The sequence below is a fragment of the Equus quagga genome, chromosome 19, assembly GCF_021613505.1.
Source record: "Equus quagga isolate Etosha38 chromosome 19, UCLA_HA_Equagga_1.0, whole genome shotgun sequence".
In the NCBI taxonomy this organism is placed as follows: domain Eukaryota; kingdom Metazoa; phylum Chordata; class Mammalia; order Perissodactyla; family Equidae; genus Equus; species Equus quagga.
In genome coordinates this window covers 24,971,250-24,988,520 of record NC_060285.1, presented here as the reverse complement: position 1 = coordinate 24,988,520, position 17,271 = coordinate 24,971,250, and the positions used below count along the sequence as shown (strand labels likewise).

The 17,271-nt window shown below is 35.3% G+C and overlaps 2 protein-coding genes across 7 annotated transcripts in view; one reads left to right on the top strand and one right to left on the bottom strand.

Moving 5' to 3' along the window:
* ELK3 (ETS transcription factor ELK3) overlaps positions 1-8,547 on the top strand; it is a 66,302-nt gene extending 57,755 nt beyond the window's left edge. Inside the window, exon 5 of the mRNA XM_046646728.1 lies at positions 5,879-8,547. Within this exon, the coding sequence (XP_046502684.1) occupies positions 5,879-5,977 (99 nt within the window). The 3' untranslated portion in view covers positions 5,978-8,547. The remainder of the gene's footprint in view (positions 1-5,878) is intronic.
* CDK17 (cyclin dependent kinase 17) overlaps positions 1-17,271 on the bottom strand; it is a 122,798-nt gene that overhangs the window by 2,179 nt on the left and 103,348 nt on the right. For 3 of the 6 annotated variants that reach the window (XM_046646723.1, XM_046646726.1, XM_046646727.1), the window contains exons 14-17: positions 16,400-16,442; positions 15,288-15,378; positions 13,888-13,965; positions 11,129-11,222 (exon numbers count right to left, since the gene is read on the bottom strand). In XM_046646723.1, the coding sequence (XP_046502679.1) occupies positions 11,176-11,222; positions 13,888-13,965; positions 15,288-15,378; positions 16,400-16,442 (259 nt within the window). In that variant the 3' untranslated portion in view covers positions 11,129-11,175. Of the gene's footprint in view, positions 1-1,298; positions 1,472-11,128; positions 11,223-11,615; positions 13,713-13,887; positions 13,966-15,287; positions 15,379-16,399; positions 16,443-17,271 lie in introns of those variants that run through there. The other 3 variants (XR_006886212.1, XM_046646725.1, XM_046646724.1) reach the window with 3 other exon arrangements.

Sequence of the window (17,271 nt, the reverse complement as noted above, 5' to 3'; positions counted from 1 at the left end):
CTGCCCCACATTTGGTTAAAATGTTAACTTTTCAAAGGGAGTTCATGTTAATGGGGCTGCAAAAGGTAGCCTTCAAAGGCAGACATTTTCATTGAGGCAGAAATGGTGTACTCATGTCAGATATCCCTAAGTGGAACAACATTTCCTAAAGTGCTTCAGATATTTTCATTGACTATGAAAACTGGAAATTTAGTAAGGAAAAGGCAAAACTTAAAAAATTACATTTTAAAAAATGTCATAAGACTTTAAAATATTAATCTATTAGTCAACATAGTGATAGCACTTGAAATAAATTGAAAAGTAGTGAACAATTTCTCCATACTGTAACAGATAAGTTATCTATAATAATTCTATGAATCATAATCAAGTTCTCCTTGTTACATAATAAAAAAAGGCAGGGGCAGGCCCGGTGGCTCAGCGGTTAAGTGCGCATGTTCTGCTTTGGCAGCCCGTGGTTTGCTGTTTCAGATCCCGGGTGTGGACATGGCACCGCTTGACAAGGCATGCTGTGGTAGGCGTGCCACATATAAAGTAGAGAAAGATGGGCACGGATGTTAGCTCAGGGCCAGTCTTCCTCAGAAAAAAGAGGAAGATTGGCAGCAGTTAGCTCAGGGCTAATCTTCCTCAAAAACAAAAAAAAAGGGCAGCATCCAGGGCATTTGGTTAAAAACTAACCTATTAGTTGCTTATCCTGCAGAACTCCCTGTACTAGTAAGCACACTCATTATTCATTTACTTACTAAAATCCTGCAGTAGCATCACTTGCTATCATATGGCAATCAGTATTTCCTCTTGGAGACACAAAGATTGTTACTCCCCACCCAAGATGTTACTGTTTGAACCTGTGAGTGTAGAGTAGAAAGGATCCTAGGGACAGGAATGAAGCAAAGCTGGATAAAGCACAAACTCCCTCATTGCCCGTCTAATTCTAGCCTCATCTGTGTCACCCACCCTGCATCCCATGCCCTCTAGGTGGCTCACCTCAAGCTAGTTGTAGTTCTTTTGCTCCTGTTGTATCTAGCACTTACCACTTTGTATTACGATTGCCTGTTCATCTGGCAATCTCCCCTCTGAGACTGTGAGCCCTCAAGAGACTGGAGCTGCATCTTGTTCACTGTGGTGCCCCAGTGCCCAGCCTACTGCTTGGTACACAAATGAGGCTCAGGACTTATTGCTGACTCACTAAATGAATAGACGCCTAAGAACTCATCAAGAGATACTTAAGAAAGTAACTGTTTTAGATCAGGTCTCCATGCTTTTTTGAGTTGGTCATTTTGCTTGTCAAGGTTAATATTTACCTCCTCTGTGCCAGCAGCTGTACATGCTGGGATTTGGGGTCTCACTGGAAGAAGGGGGAGCTCAAGTTTTGATTGCTATCTTGCTTTTCTGGTTTCCTGGTAGGGTTGAGGTAGGTTGTTATGATGTGACTATATCCCTGGAGTAATCAGGTTTCTCTTCCTGGCCCTTCTTCCTATCACGAGAAACTGAGCAATGGTCACGCACAGCCAACAGGTTGATTCTTAGCCATTTTAACTCAGTCAGGGAAACAAAAACTAGAAATAGTTAGCAAAAAGCAGTAAGCAGACGTAGTAGTAGGAAAGTTTGAGGTTAGCAGTCTTTTGGTGGGAAGCTAAGAGACCTTATTTCCTAAAGTCTCCAGACTGGAGCAGCAGTATTCTCATCTCAGAGATCCTGAGTAGAGGGACAGGAGCTGTATGGTGCACAGGTACCGTGAGCTCCATGAGCGGAGGGACTGCACTCCTACTCTAGTCCTAGAATCTAACGGAGCCTCTGTAGGGTGCAGTAGATGTTTGTGAATAACGAAAAGACTCTCACTTCCCTCCTTACTGGGAATCCTGCCACCTAACTCGTGTAGGGCTTGTGGCCTCCCAAGCAAGCCATGGAGAATTACTGGTTGGGAGGCTCTTTGGGATCCCTTGCCTTAGATACTAAACCTTTGCCAACCCATTAATCCCAACAGTAAAAATGGTTCATGTCCACACTGATTCTACACGTTACCAGGATATCAGGAGCTCTGGGGTTTGGGAGATACACATACCCTCTTCTCTTGGGGCACGACTGTACACCAGTGGTTCTCAAACTTAGTGTGCGACAGAATCAGCTGGAGAGTGTGTGAAAATACAGATTTCTGGGCCCCACCCACAGAACTTCTGACTCAGAAGGTCTGGGATGGGGCCTGATGCTAACATTCTTTCAAGTTCCTAGTGATGCTGCTGCAGGAGCCATACTTTGAGAATCACTGCAGACCAGTGGTCCCCCATCTACACTTAGAATCCTGCAGGAGAATTTGCTGCATTCAAAGGTTACCTGCTCAGAATTTTAATTTTACAAAATGGACCTAGGTCCTTTCTCCTGGAGCCATTCAAACACAACCCTGAAAAAGAATACAGCCACAACTGGATGGCTGACAGGGCGTTGGGCCCTCTTTTTGTGATTGGGGTCCATGCGACTAAGGAAAAACAATTTTGTACCTTTTGAAATATTATTACTCTTCCTATGCTAAGAGCAGCTGAGTGTGGTAAAAGTTGAAATTAGCAGTTCTGAAAATGGTAAATAACAAAACACAGTAAGAGGAATAACTTTCTGATTTTTAAAACTACGCATTTCAAATGATGGATTTTCAAAATTCAGATTACTATCAACAGTGCCCCTTTTAAACTAATGAAAGTAATTTTCTTTAAAAATAACAACAAACCTCTTTCACATATGCTATAAATGTGTTGGAGGAAGAAAAGAAATAGACTTGGGCTACAAGAAGTTTTAAGTGATGCTGGCAAATTTCCTGTTGTGATGATTGGAAAAGTAGATCAAAATCCTTAAGTTAACAGTTGACAGAGCTGAAGAGGTTTTGCATAGAATGTCTCCTGATGTTATAGCAAGTTATAGCAGGTACTGAAGACTTTAACGGAAGGAGAGAGAAGATATTAGCCTTTCTGGAAGAGGTATGCTTTTAATCTAGACATGTTTAGTAAAGAGAGAGATGCCAAAGACATTGTGCTAAATCTATAAATATATAACCTTGATTTATAAAGTGAAATTGAGGACAGTTTGGCATTTTCAGCTTGTCTATAGGATGTCTGTTCCACTTTTGAAACAGATTTTGATGAAATCTAGAATATACCTAGTAGGTATAAATATATCTTGAAACAAAACAGAGCTAATTAATTTTTCACTTGAGAATGTTTTCTGTAATTTTAAATTCAACATGTCTAACCCAGCAAATATTTGTAATGCCCTGAGGCAGGGACTGTAGGGATATAGAATATGTGAATAATAAATGCGTCAACAAAGTGCTAGGAGAACCCAGCAGGAGTAGCTCTTTCCAGCTCGGGACTAGACAGCGGCTCCAAGGAAGAAGTGGCCCCTGAACTGAGCTAGGAAGAAGGGACAAGGTTTGGGAGACAGAGGGAAAGCACATTCTAGGTTAACAGAGCTGCGTGATTTGGATGTGAAAATACATAGCCTGTTCAGGGAGGGACTCAGTGATAGATCAGGTTGGAAAAGCAGGGTGAGCCGTGAATAGTATGCTCAGGAGTTTCTACCTTAATCTCTTGTTAAGTAATAACCATAGAAGGCTTTTTAAGCCATAGATAGTATGACAACATCTCTCTTTTTAAAAAGATATCACTGCTGTCAGTATGAAAGAAGGAGTGAAGAGAAAGCAGAAAGTGTAAGGGGCAGGAAGATGTGAGGAATTGATACTAATTCCAAATACTGTTCTTAGATTAGAACAGTGGAAACAGGAATATATCTAGAAGACATTCCAGAGGTAAAATTGAGAGGAAGACTTTTTGTTGGGGTTGAGGAGTAGGCAGGCAGTGAAGATCAGGAACAAGCAAAGATTACTAACAATACTTATTAACACTGATTGAGGACTACTGCATGCTAGACATTGTTCCACGCACTTTTTGTGGCTTCTCACTTAATACTCCCAATAGTTCTACTTGAAAAGATAGGGAAACTAAAGCCCAGAGATGTTAAGATCACACATTAATAAGTAGAAAAGCCCTGATTCAAGTTTAAGGTTGTGCTCCTAACCACCACTCTCACTGACTTAAGAGTGAGCACAAAAGAATGGGTTTTGTGGGGAAGAGGCATTGGTGGGCATGTCTAACTGACAGCAGGAAATGATGTTGAGTCCAGAATAGGAGAAAGGAAGGCTGAGGACGAAAGTTTGGGGAATGCTGCAATTTAATAAAAGGGACTTGTGTGTGTGTGTGTGCACGTGTGCCAATAAAGATAACTATGAAACAACCCAGAAGAGCCAGGCTAACCAAGAGAAACTAGGACAACTGAGTGAATACAAATAAAGAGCAAAAGGGAGAAATCAATCAATAATATATTTTTAAAAAACAGAGAAGATTAACAAAACCAAAAGCTGATTCTTTTGAAGACACCAATAAGATGGACAAAGACCAAAATGAGAGGAAGATGCAAATAAACTAAAAGAATGAAAACTCAAAACCTGCTCTTCTTCCAGTGTTCATTCTAACTCAGAAGCACAGACCTTAAATAAGAGTATAAGCGATATGCAAATAGATTTGATAGCCCAGTTGAAATGCATAAATTCCAAACTGTCAGAAAAGAAACAAAAACCTTGAATATGCCAATAACCATAAAAGAAATTGAAATTAAAAAGCACACCAACCCCTGCCAAAAATAAGTTGGGCAGTTTGGTACAGAAAGCGCATTATCTTTCAAGCAGAGAGTGTTTAAAATTTGGCCTTACCGCTTGTTAGCCTTGACCCTTAGCCAATCAGAACTTAACTGAACTCTGTTTTCTCAACTATAAAATGGGGATAACCAAACTTACTTTACAGGCTCTAGGTATTAAATGAAATGACAATCATTGATAAATTGTAAGGCACTAGACACATAAGTTACTGAAATAGTTTAAAAATTACAAAAATATATTTACGTCTTCTACAAATATTTATTGTTCTTCTAACATGTGCCAGGCTCTGTAATTTGATACTTAGTGTTGAAGTGAAATTTATTATTTAATTTATCGAGACAAAATAGGAATTAAACTAGAAGCAGCCCAGGAGATTATTTTGACACATGTCATCCTAGACAATGAAAATCTAATTGTGAACAGTCATATATTAAAAGGAGGCCTTTAATTATTCTTGTTTATTTGGGAGTATAGCTGCTGTATTTCTTTCAGACCTGAAAGTTATTATCAGAGCAAATACTTTTATCTTATTTATCATCTTAGTGGCCAACGATACAGAAACTTTCACTTTCACTTTCCTCTGAGTTCTGTCACTTATGGGTGATCTATTCAGTTTGATATTTATCGTTTTCATTAGAAAGGATACTTTCTCAACCCTAAAATAAAGATATTCTTGCTTTCTAAGCCTTTTAAGGTAAAAACATTCCTCATTTTTAAGTTACTGAGAAGCATCTCTGTAGTACTCTGGAAAACCAAAGGCCAGTTTCAAAATACAGTATTAGAAATTACAGATTCACATGTAAAGAGTCAGTTATCTCTGGTTTTCAAAATTAATTTTTCTTAATATTTAAAGCAAATCAGCATTCTAAGTGGCTTGGAATTTTTTAAAAAGAGTGTTAGAACATGCTTTAGCAACATGTAAAGTACTTATTTTTTTCTAGTAGCCTAGGCATATAAAATAATTAGGGACATTTTCTGGGCCTTCTCGTCTGTTTGCTATATGTAATCTTGATCTCATTGTCATCTTTCAAATACTCATTCTGTAAAATAAGTGGCAACTGACGTCTATCACAGGGGTAATGAGAGAACCGACCCACTATGATCTGTCTAGGAATGTAAAGAACTCAGGTTCTTCCCAATGGGTTTGCAATAATTATTTTAAAAATCTTTTATCCCCTACAGTTCCCAACACTGCTTAATGGCCACATGCCAGTGCCAATCCCCAGTCTGGACAGAGCTGCTTCTCCAGTACTGCTTTCTTCGAACTCTCAGAAATCCTGATGACATCTGGCCACAATTAAAGACTCATTAACTGATGAAACAATTTTGTCTCCATGGGCTAGTTTACCTGTGTCATGAGAAGGACGTTGTGAAACTTTCTGTTAATTTGGTTTGCACTTTTCATAACATTGATGGTCTAGATTTATGTTAGCATTTTTTAAACTTTTTTTATATTCAAGTATATATGAAAATCTGTTTTGCATTAAGTGAATTTTAATGTTTGTTTTTATATCCCCTTAGCTTTTAAGTGTTGAACACTGTTGACAGTGAAGAACTTTTCTTAATGGTTTTCAGTGTAACTAATAAGGATGTGAAGCTTTTTTCCTCTTTAATTCTGCATATGCTGAACTGTGCTTATATACACTATAACCAGCTGTGCCTTCCTTTGCATTTAGTTTTATGTAAATGATTTATATATTTTTTAGTATTAAGAGAAAATGTTTGAAAGACAAATTAGTATCAAACAGCTCTCTAGTAGAATATCATTATTTTTCACAAGTAGGCAATATGAAAGCATATTCATATCACTTTGTCTTTTTTGCTTTCAATTGTATAAGAATTGCCTTAGAACCTCTTTTGAACTGAAATTCAATAAATGTAATGTCCAAGTAATGTTTTTATAAGAAGAATCTAAGCCATATTTAGACAATAAACATTCACAGAAGAAAATGTTCTAAAGTGCATTTTTAAAAAAAAAGAACTTTGAAAGGCTAGCCTCCTAGCTGTTTAAAATCTTTCAGACTCCTCCCAAACAAAAACCTGAGATGGAAAAGCTACATCAAGTTCATTCTATCTATGCCTCTGGAATATTTCCTAGGTTAGTATATTCTTATTTTAAAATAGCCCTGGTTCTCCCAGTTTTCCATAGGGAATCACACTGCTCTGATACATTTCCTGTATCATTGTGAGTTAGTTAGGGTTTCTTTAAAGCCCTGGAACTATAATTAACATTTAAAAATCCTATGCTTTGGAAGAGGCTCACAGACTGGTGATGAACACAAACAACAAAGAAACGATTTTCTAACACCAGGTATCTTCATGTATATAGGAAATTAAGAGGTAGGATACACTGCTTTAGGTATTACTAAGTTTATGGTGAGAATGAAGGAAATCTGATACAAGAAATATAAAATTATTCAGGAACCTCATCATTGTGGAAGTGACCTGATTATATAACAATTTGGAACACTCAGCAGTAAATTCTTCTGTGTAGTTTAGTTTAGAGCATTGATAATGGAAACATTTTCTGTTCCTTCAAAAAATCAGCAGGCACCACTTGAAGGCCTTGTTCTGTACAAGAAGAAGGAAAGTTCTAATGTAAGGTAAGACGACTGGAACATGCCCAGTGCTTTCAATTCAAGATCAGGTTAATTATCCTCCTTAACTCTAAGTAACAAACCAATTTGAAATGTGGCTAATTAATTAATTGATCCAAACCAGGTGTTAAATGGCAAGGATTATGAGAAAGGATAAAATATAATGCTTATAAAAAGAAACATTTCTTGAATTTTCAAAGTCTAAAATTTTGTTATGATATTTATAAATTTTGAGATTTTTCAACCGGAATTGAGCATCTTTGTGTCTGGGGATATATGCCCTTATCTGGAGGAAAAAATCCAAACCCTCTAATATGCATCTCTGAATATAAAGGAATGGGGCTGATTCCAAAATCCACAAACAGACACTACTGTCACTCCCTCTTAGGCTAAGGATAATTGTGTGCTAAATTAAAAGAGCTGGTCCAGGGAACTGGTATTTACCAAACATAAAATGTTAGCACTAAAAGGGGCCTTCGAGAATGCGCTCCACCACTGTTCCCAGATAAGAACAATGGCATAGGAGAAACTGGAAGTTGCCTAAGGCCACACAGCTCATTAAAGGTAGAACAGTGATTGGTGCTCACTCCAGTTCTGTTTCCCCATGCCTAGCTAAGTAACTACTGGTCCAAAACTGTAGATTAGGTAGAAAAAAAGAGAGACAGATAGAGCATTTGAGGAGAATATACCCCACGTGCAAGATTCTTACAGAGAATCTAACTAAAGGAATTATTTAATGTGCAAAAACCTCAACCAAAAATATTGTTTTTAAACACTGATTGGAAATATTCAAATGACTATAAATCTGATTATTCTTGTATTCCCCCTTCCTCCAAATACTATGATTAACATATACTCTAGGCTCCATTTATTAGAAATGGAAAAATAATTTTTGATGGGTCAAAAAACTCACTATAACACAGACAGACAACTGGAGGTATTGAAGTATGTAACCCTTACAGCTCTGCCTCATTCTGTGTGTTTGGTTTTTTTTTTAACAACTATTTTAGTTAGAAAATAAGTTTCAAGAACATATTAAATAACTTTTCTTCCTTTTCATATGTCTGCCTGATCAATGTTACGCTGCTATGGCTAAAGCTTTATAGAACTATAACCTAACTGTCGGTTTCTTTGTGCACATCTTTTCCATGACTGCATATCTTCATTCACTTTCACCTTTGTATCATTTTTTTACTGTTGTATTATTTTTGTTCAATAAATACTTTGTGATAAAAGGTGTGAGGAGGCAAGTGGGCTAGTTTCCTTCCATTTACTTGGGGTGATCCAAATTTCACTTTTCCATATGGGTAGAAGTTGGAAAATGAGTCTTGTCATCTAGCCTTAAATATGATACATCAAAACTACTATATATATATAATCTGCTTTAAACAGATATTTAAGGAAACAAATATAATTGTTGAGGCTGAACTGGGGGAGAAGGGAATGGGTTTGAAAAGCGGTCCCCTGATCTTTTAAATCTTAAATTCTATCAATTGTGTTCTGTATTGAGATGGGGGAGGTCAGAAGGAAGGGAAAAAATAAATTACACCATTTATTCTTTTATCCACAATTAATATCATACTCAATGGTGAAAGACTGAAAGCTTTTCCTCTAACAGAGGAACAAGATAAAGATACCCTCTATTGCCACTTCTGCTCAACAAAGTACTGAAAATCCTAGCCAGAGCAATTAGGCAGGAAAAAGAAATAAGTGGCATCCAAATTAGAAAGGAAGAAATAAAGCTATCTCTATTCACAGATGACATGGTCTTATATGTAGAAAACCTTAAAGAATTCACAAAAAAACTGTTGGAGCTAATAAACAAATTCAGCAAAATCATAGGATATAAAATCAACATGCAAAAATCATATGTATTTCTACACACTAATAATGAAAAATTAAAAAAATTAAGAAAACAATTCCATTTACAATAACATCAAAAAGAATAAAATACTCAGAAATAAATTGAGTCAAGGAGGCACAAGAATTGTACACTGAAAACTACAAAACACTGCTGAAAGAAATTAAAGACATCTTACATTCATGGATTGGAAAACTTAATATTGTTAAGATCACAGTAGTGATCTACAGATTCAATAAAATTCCTATCACAATCCAAATGGCATTTTTTTTCTCCCACAGAAATAGAAAAATCCTAAAATTTATATGGAATTTCAAGGAACCCTGAATAGCCAAAACAACCTTGAAAAAGAAAAAGTTGGAGGACTTACTCTTCTTGATTTCAAAACTTAGCAAAGCTACAAGTAAACAAAAGATTGTGGTACTGGCAGAAGGACAGAGATGTAGAACAACAGAAGAGAACTGAGAGCCCCCAAATAAACCCTTACATCTATGGTCAATTGATTTTCAACAAGGGTACCAAGACCATTCAGTGAGAAAAGGACACTCTTTTCAACAAATAGTGCTGGGAAAACTAGATATTCACATGCAAAAGAATGAAAGTAGACCCTCAGTTTACACCATATACAAAAATTAACTCAAAATGGACCAGGGACTTAAATATAGGTGATAAACTATAAAACTCTTAAAATGGGAAAATGTGCATGACCTTGGATTTGGCAATACTTTCTTAAATATGCCACCAAGAGCAGAGATAACAAAAAAAAACAGATACATTGGACTTCATTAAAATTAAAAACTGATGTATTAAGGAAGTGAAAGACAACCTGTGGAATGGAAGAAAATAACTGCAAATCATATACCTCCTTAGGATCTAATATCTAGAATATACAATAAATTCTTACAACTCAACAACAAAAAGACAACCCAATTTAAAAATGGGCAAAGGACCTGAACAGACATTTCTTCAAAGCAGATATACAAATGGCCAATAAGCATATGAAAAGATGCTCAAGATCCTTAGTCATTAGGGAGATGCAAATCAAAACCACAAGGAGATACCACTTCACACCTATTAGAATGAATATAATAAAAAAAAGGAAAAAGAGTGTTGATGAGAATGAGGAGCAACTGGAACCCTCATACATTACTACTGGGAATGTAAAATGGTACAGTGGCTAGGGAAACAGTTTGGTGGTTCCTCAAAAAGTTAAACACAGAATTACTAAATGACCCAGCAATTCCACTCCTAGGTAAATAAACTCAAAGAATTGAAAACAAAGACTTAAACAGATGCTTGTACACCAGTGTTCATAGCAGCATTATTCACAACATCCAAAAGGTGGAAAAAACCCAGTGTCCATCAACAGATGAATAAATAAAATGTTGTATATTCAATAATAGAATATAATTCAGCCATAAAAAGAAGTTCTGACACATGCTACAACAAGGATGAACCTTGAAAACAGTATGCTAAGTGAAATAAGTCAGACACAAAAGGACAAATATGGTAAGATCTCATTTATGTGAAATATCAAAATAGAAAAATTGAGGAACAAAAAGTACATTAAAGATTTCTAGGGGCTGGGGAGGGGAATATGGGGAGTTATTTCTTAATGGGTACAGAGTTTCTGTGGAGTGACGAAAAATTATAGAAATAGTGGTAATTGCTATATGACATTCTGAATGTAATTAATGAGACTGAATTGTATACTTACCATGGGTAAAAATGGCAAATTTTATGTTATATATATTATACCACAATTTTAAAAAATAGTAAAAACACAAAAAAATAACCTCATGAATTGTCTTGGGTCCAAAAAGATTATTATAAGATGTTAACAAGTTGTCTTTCAAATGTAAGCTGATAAAGCACCAAATAGAATGCAGCCACTTCTATACACCTAGAGTAACATATTCAATATGTGTTAACCACATCACTTGGAAGGAAAACAAAAAAGGCATCCTCTCTTACCTTTAAGAACCTTGTCAGTTTAAGACGAATCGTTAAGTGTCCAAGGTTCAAAATTTCTGAGTTTCAGTTCTCTTCACTGCAAAGTTTTCAGGATCTGAATGATGCTCAAGTATCAAAAAAAAAATACCAAATGCCTTAATAAAAAGAAACATCCCTAGGACTTACTAGGAAGAAGAATTTTATGTAACTACTGGATACATTCCTTCACCTTTTATATATAAGAATCAAACTTATGGATAGCTATGTCAAGTTTGCAACAAATCAAATATGTAAGCTATGAAATGAAAAATTTAACACTTTATAATTGAGAGTGCTATCCTATAAAATTACAGTAGATATTACTAAATGAATGGCCAGCACAAATATAAATTAAATATCACTATTAGCACAGTGAGACTTCATTATCTTAAGAATGAGACCCATAAAAGAAAATGATCCCATTTTGCAAAGACTTCTTCCCCAAGAAAGAACTGTGACTCAACAAAAACACATTTTAACAACATGAAGATTTTGTTATTATAAATTTAAAACAAAATGAAGAAATTTCCACATAATATTTATAACCTTCAAAGTACAATATTAATACATGTCTGTCAGTTAGAAATAACAGCAGTTTGTTAGGCTACAGGGTTTAACATAAAACCAATTTACAAATGTGAAAAGCAGTAGTGGTCCAATATTCACCATTACACACGAATCTGTTTCTTCCAGAATTTTTTTTTTAAATTTAGTATCATGAGATATTAAAATAACACCCCAAACATGCCACAATCACTATTCACAAATAAAGTTAAAAGGAAATATACAAAAATTCACTTAATACTGTTAAATAACAATAAACTACAAGATTTCCTGAACCGAAATGGTAGGACCCCTGAATGTTTTACAGTGAATGTCAGGAAAAAAAATTAAGTTATGACTATTTTCATGATATAAGCCAAAAATTTACATGACTATTTCAAAATATACCAATTAAGATTTGTAGTTTATAAGATGCACTAAACAAATAGTCATTAAAAGTGAACACAAATACTTATAACACTGTTACCAACACCAAGGTCTGTTTATGATGTTCAAAGAGATGCATAATTAAAACTGTAATATTTACTATCTCTGGTAAACAGATAATACCTACAATGCTTTAAAAAAATCGCCTAGGTTCTCATTTCTCTCATTTGTATTTATCATGGCTCATTTCAAAGACAGATGACAGCTTTCAGCTGATTCCAAGTGAATGTTATTAAAACACACACATATACACAGCCCCCAAATGAAATAAATTGTTCCCCCAATGAAGTATCATCCTTTCGAAGAAAAGAATTGTATCTAAAACAAAAACAAGACCTCTCATGTTTGACTTGACTTGGATGGTTTAGTTTTAACTAAATTAAAGCACAATGTAAAAATAGGTAAGTATATTAGCATACAAATATCCAATAATATGCAGTAAATATTTCTAAAATCAGGTAAGGTAAAAATAAATAATTTTGGTGCTTTAATTTACTGGTATCTAACGTGAGATCCCCAAAATGTCAGGTATTCACTTGCTTGAATCAACTTCTGCATTACATGCTTTCCTAAACATAATGTGCTTATCAATTTCTTAGCTACTCTATTTGCCAATGTTCAATAAAAAATTATATAGCATGAACTTAGAGTGTTCGAGATGGCTCACTTATTTTACTGTTAAGCAAAAGCTAAATTTACATTCCAGGAAACACTGCAGTTTAATTTTAAACACAAACAAACAAAAAATGCAGCAGTAAAACAATTCGTGAGGAGAAACAGATGCATTCACATATAATAAAGCCACTGCAACTTCTTCAGGCATTCAACTGTTGCGTTAAATAAACAGACAGTAGTTACTTAGCAGCAATGATTCCGCAATAAATAATGCACTGTGTTTCTCAATCCTGCACAAAAATTGCAGCTACAGTTACATCAACAGCTGTAACCTACTGGCTCTAATGGCAGAGAAGACCTTAAAACCAACTGTACAAAAAAATTGTCACACTGTGACAACAAATATAAAAACAATCTGTAGGTCTGAAATAAAAAGACTCCACTGTGAAGAGGACAGTGTAGACAAACGGAGATTCCAAGTCCACCAAAAGAAATAACTGCCTTCAGATCTGAGTCCTTGATTGATAAGAAAGGCTGGGGGCTGGGCTTGAAACCATGTTATCAGACTTAAAAGAGCATGCTCTGTCTTCTGTTCTTCCCATGTCCTAAAATATAAAGTCATTTCATGAGGCAGTTCAAAGTTCAGTTTTATCTCACATACAGTATTTGGTGACTCTAGGAAGCTAATGTTCCCACCAGCAAAAGCTAATATTCCACGGTAAGAGTGATCAGCACTGTCTTAAATGCCCCTTTTGTTGATGGGGTCAGTCTACAGCTTCTATGCTTCGAAGTGATGAACCTGATGTCTAGGGAAGCACAGATGTGTCTTCTGCCTCAGGTACCAGGGATGGCGTGTGCAGTGATCAAGCCAGGCCACTTGTGAAACGTCTTTGTGCCATCTGCAGCTTTCAGGATCCCTGACTTGACTGAGTCAGATTTCTCTCTCTGAAGAATTACTGAGCTGCCCACATCATACAGAAAAGTGAGTACGTGCAATGCTAAAACATACACAGTTGTGGAATGCACTGTACATTGCTTTTTACATCAATAATTTTACTGATCAATTTATAAACCAAAAACTTGGTTCCACGCAAAATTTCATGATCGACACGTGAAATGATTTATGACAAACACACCTGTCTCTGGATAAGAAGAATTTCGAAAACCCGGGTCCTTTTGCAACTGAATCTCTTTCAAACTGAATATTGATACACCTAAAATGCATAGACAAAAATTATCAGGTGAAGATCTAACATTATTAAAACAAATATAACCCAACTACAGACAAACAGTTTAAAAATATATACTGATTCAACATGAAGCATTTATACATTTACAAGGTTAAAGTCCTGCTGAAATATTATCCCTTTTGTCCCATGTTTTGAGAAGAAAACCAAACTAAATAATCTCTCTTCAGAACCTTTACTCCCCAACTCTTCTTTAAATCGTGCTTCAAGTATGTGTTTCTCTAAGGAGGATACACATTGTCTGTTTCTAGGATTCTTGGAGTTAAGAGACCTAATCAAAATGTATTACTTGGTTTTCATTTTTTCTGTCCTTTATCTGTCTCCTTATGATGGCATGAATATATCAGGTCCTCAAACTGTCTTCAGATTTTTAGAGAAAAACAAGGAATAGGTTTGTACAACCATAATTGCCTACCTCAAATTAAGAAATTTGATATTAATAATAAAATGTAAATATCACCTTAAAACACTTGTAATTCATCTGTCTTATTTCCAATCTCTGCCAAAGAGGTGAGCTTTCATTAAAAAATATCCAGTAAATCCTAAGTGAAAAGCCTTAAGGATTCTGGATTCCAATTAACAAACCTTGATAAATCAGTATTATCTAGTAAATGAGAGTAGGAAACTAACAAAAGCTTTTGGCAGCTCACTTCCCAAATATTCTAATTCCCCACTCGCATTACTTGATTTTAAAGTAAAATATTGGGGGGACTAAAGAAAAGAATGTTATGAGTAAAATCAGTTACCTCAGGAATGAGAAATCAGCTGTTTTTAGTGGCTGACAATATGCTCACCACTGTCATGGGGATAGTAAAGTGAGAGTGACCACAGTAAAGGAAAATCATCTTTAGATCTTGAAAAGAAAATCTACTTTCTCAAGAAAACAATCTTACGTTTCAGTTGTGCTTCATTATTCTTTGCCTGAAATCTATTTTTAACAACACTGAATCTAAGCAATCCACATTGGGCCTAATAACAATGTCTATCATCAGATGACATTTTCCAACTTAAGTCCCCTAAGATTAATGACCCATGCCTAAGTACTATTGATTTCTTATACAGCAGTGGCAATGTGCTCAGTGTTAAATGAAAACATAGGCAAATAAGACATATACCTTCCTCAAAGGAATTCTGATCTAATTACAAAAAGACTATAATTTTAGGCTTAAAAAACCAGCAACAATTGCTTCCTAAACCCCTAATTCACTGCCGTCTCCAATCTTGGACAAATGAAAATAAAGGCAGGGTGGTGGGAGGGTGAAGGACATACACTTTAGAATTTCTCTTACTTTCAGGTAAAGCATGTATTCTTGGTCCCAGACTTCGAAAGTACACATGTTTCATGGCCTCTTCTGCTGAAACCCTTTTCTTAGATTCATACTGTGAAAAGCAAAGCACTGCTTCATTAACCTTTTCTCTAAATACTGTAAATGGGGAAGCAAATTAGCATTTAGAGCTACTTTTACCATGATCACTTAATATAGTAACTATTTCTTAAGAACCAATTTGGAGTACTCCAGATACACTTTAATTTGAGTTGCTATTAAGATTATGTAGTAGTGATCATATCTCAGTTCCAAATTCCAAGATAAAGTTGCATCTTAACTAAAAATTTAGATTCCTATATTTTCTGAAGTAATTGAAAAATTAAAATATTTGACTTTTGTTGTTACTTTTCTTCATGATCACCAAAGGATCATTGGAAATATACCCAATACCTTTATGACAGACATTAAGTTACCTATCCAATACCCATTTCCCTTTTTTCCTTGATGAGACAACCTAGATTTGTTTAAGGTGTCCATGCCTCTAACTCCAAAAGATAGATCATGAATCATGACTGTTCTAAGTTTAGACTAATTATCACAATCCTGTTATCCAATTCCCACCCTCTCTTACAATTAATGTTCTGGCCAAAAAGACTTAGGAAGAAGCTTTGCAGGGGTTTCTGGAAAAGCCTTTGCTTTCCAGATACAAGAGGACTAATGTGGGTGATACAACCCTTATCCTCTCTCTCCTTCCTGCTTTGAATGAAGATATGAATGGCATTTGGAGGTGCAACAGCCTGTAAGGCACTAAGGATAAGGAAAACAAAGAGAACATAAGAGAACATGATTGCAGAGAAGATGGCCTTGACATAGTTGATCAATGCTAGCAGCTGACCACTTCAGACTGTTCTAGGTCACAATGAGAGATCCAAACACATAAAGAGAAGCCATAATTTTTTTTTTTTACTTAAGAATATGCCTTAAGCATGCTAGATACTACTATAAATAATCTTATTTAATTGTCATGACAAATATTTGAAGGTGGTCTTATTGATCCCATTCTACAGATGAAGAAACTGAGGCTTATAGAAGTTAACAACCCATTTAACAATTATAAAATAAAGCTAACTTACCTGAAGAAATTTTGTTATCAACTCGATTCCTTCAGAGTCTAATCTAGAAACAAGAAAAAACAAGGGGCAACTTACTCTCTTTTATCTTAGCTGATAGCAACTTTTCAAATAAAACTATTTTCCTAGTGTTTTATTCTGCTAAATTCAAGTGCCCCAAAATAGCCACTCTTGTTGCTTTCAAATAGACTCAAATCTGTTTTATCCTTAAAAGACACCTCTTGCCAATGTTTAAGAAGAAACCATAAATATCTGGGCTCCAATTCAAATCTTCAATATTCAAGAACAAATTAGATTATTAAAAGTATAGAATATTTTTAAATCACCATTCTGTCTCAAAATAAAGTAACCTCTATTAACAGGAAAGCTTAAGTAAACTGCATCAATTTTCACAGTATTCCACTGAAGGCAAGAGTACAAAAGCATCATTTTCCTTTTATACGGGTGAAAATAAAGAGACAAGTGACCCCAAAATGTATCACTGTAGATCAAGATAAACAGAGAGATGAGTCATTTGACAAATTTTCACAGGGTAGTCCGCTGAGCATTGGGTACTAGAAGCTATAAAGTTCAACTTAAATATACCTCAATAACTTCATAAACTTAATTAAAAAGGACTATAAAACTAATGATACAGTTGATAAAGACAGATAATTATAGGATGAAATTAATATAAAAGGGAGTAGAACGTTTAGGGATTATCTTAGTGAGATAATCTCTTGATCAGCAACCACAGGTTCTATCTTATACTGCCCTTAGTGGCAAAAGCACAACTATGAATAAAGGAATATTTTCCCCTTAAGTGCTTAGTGGGTTTTGTGGATGCTGTGGCCTAGACATTCTCTAGACTCTTCTAATCTTTTGTAGTTTGCCAT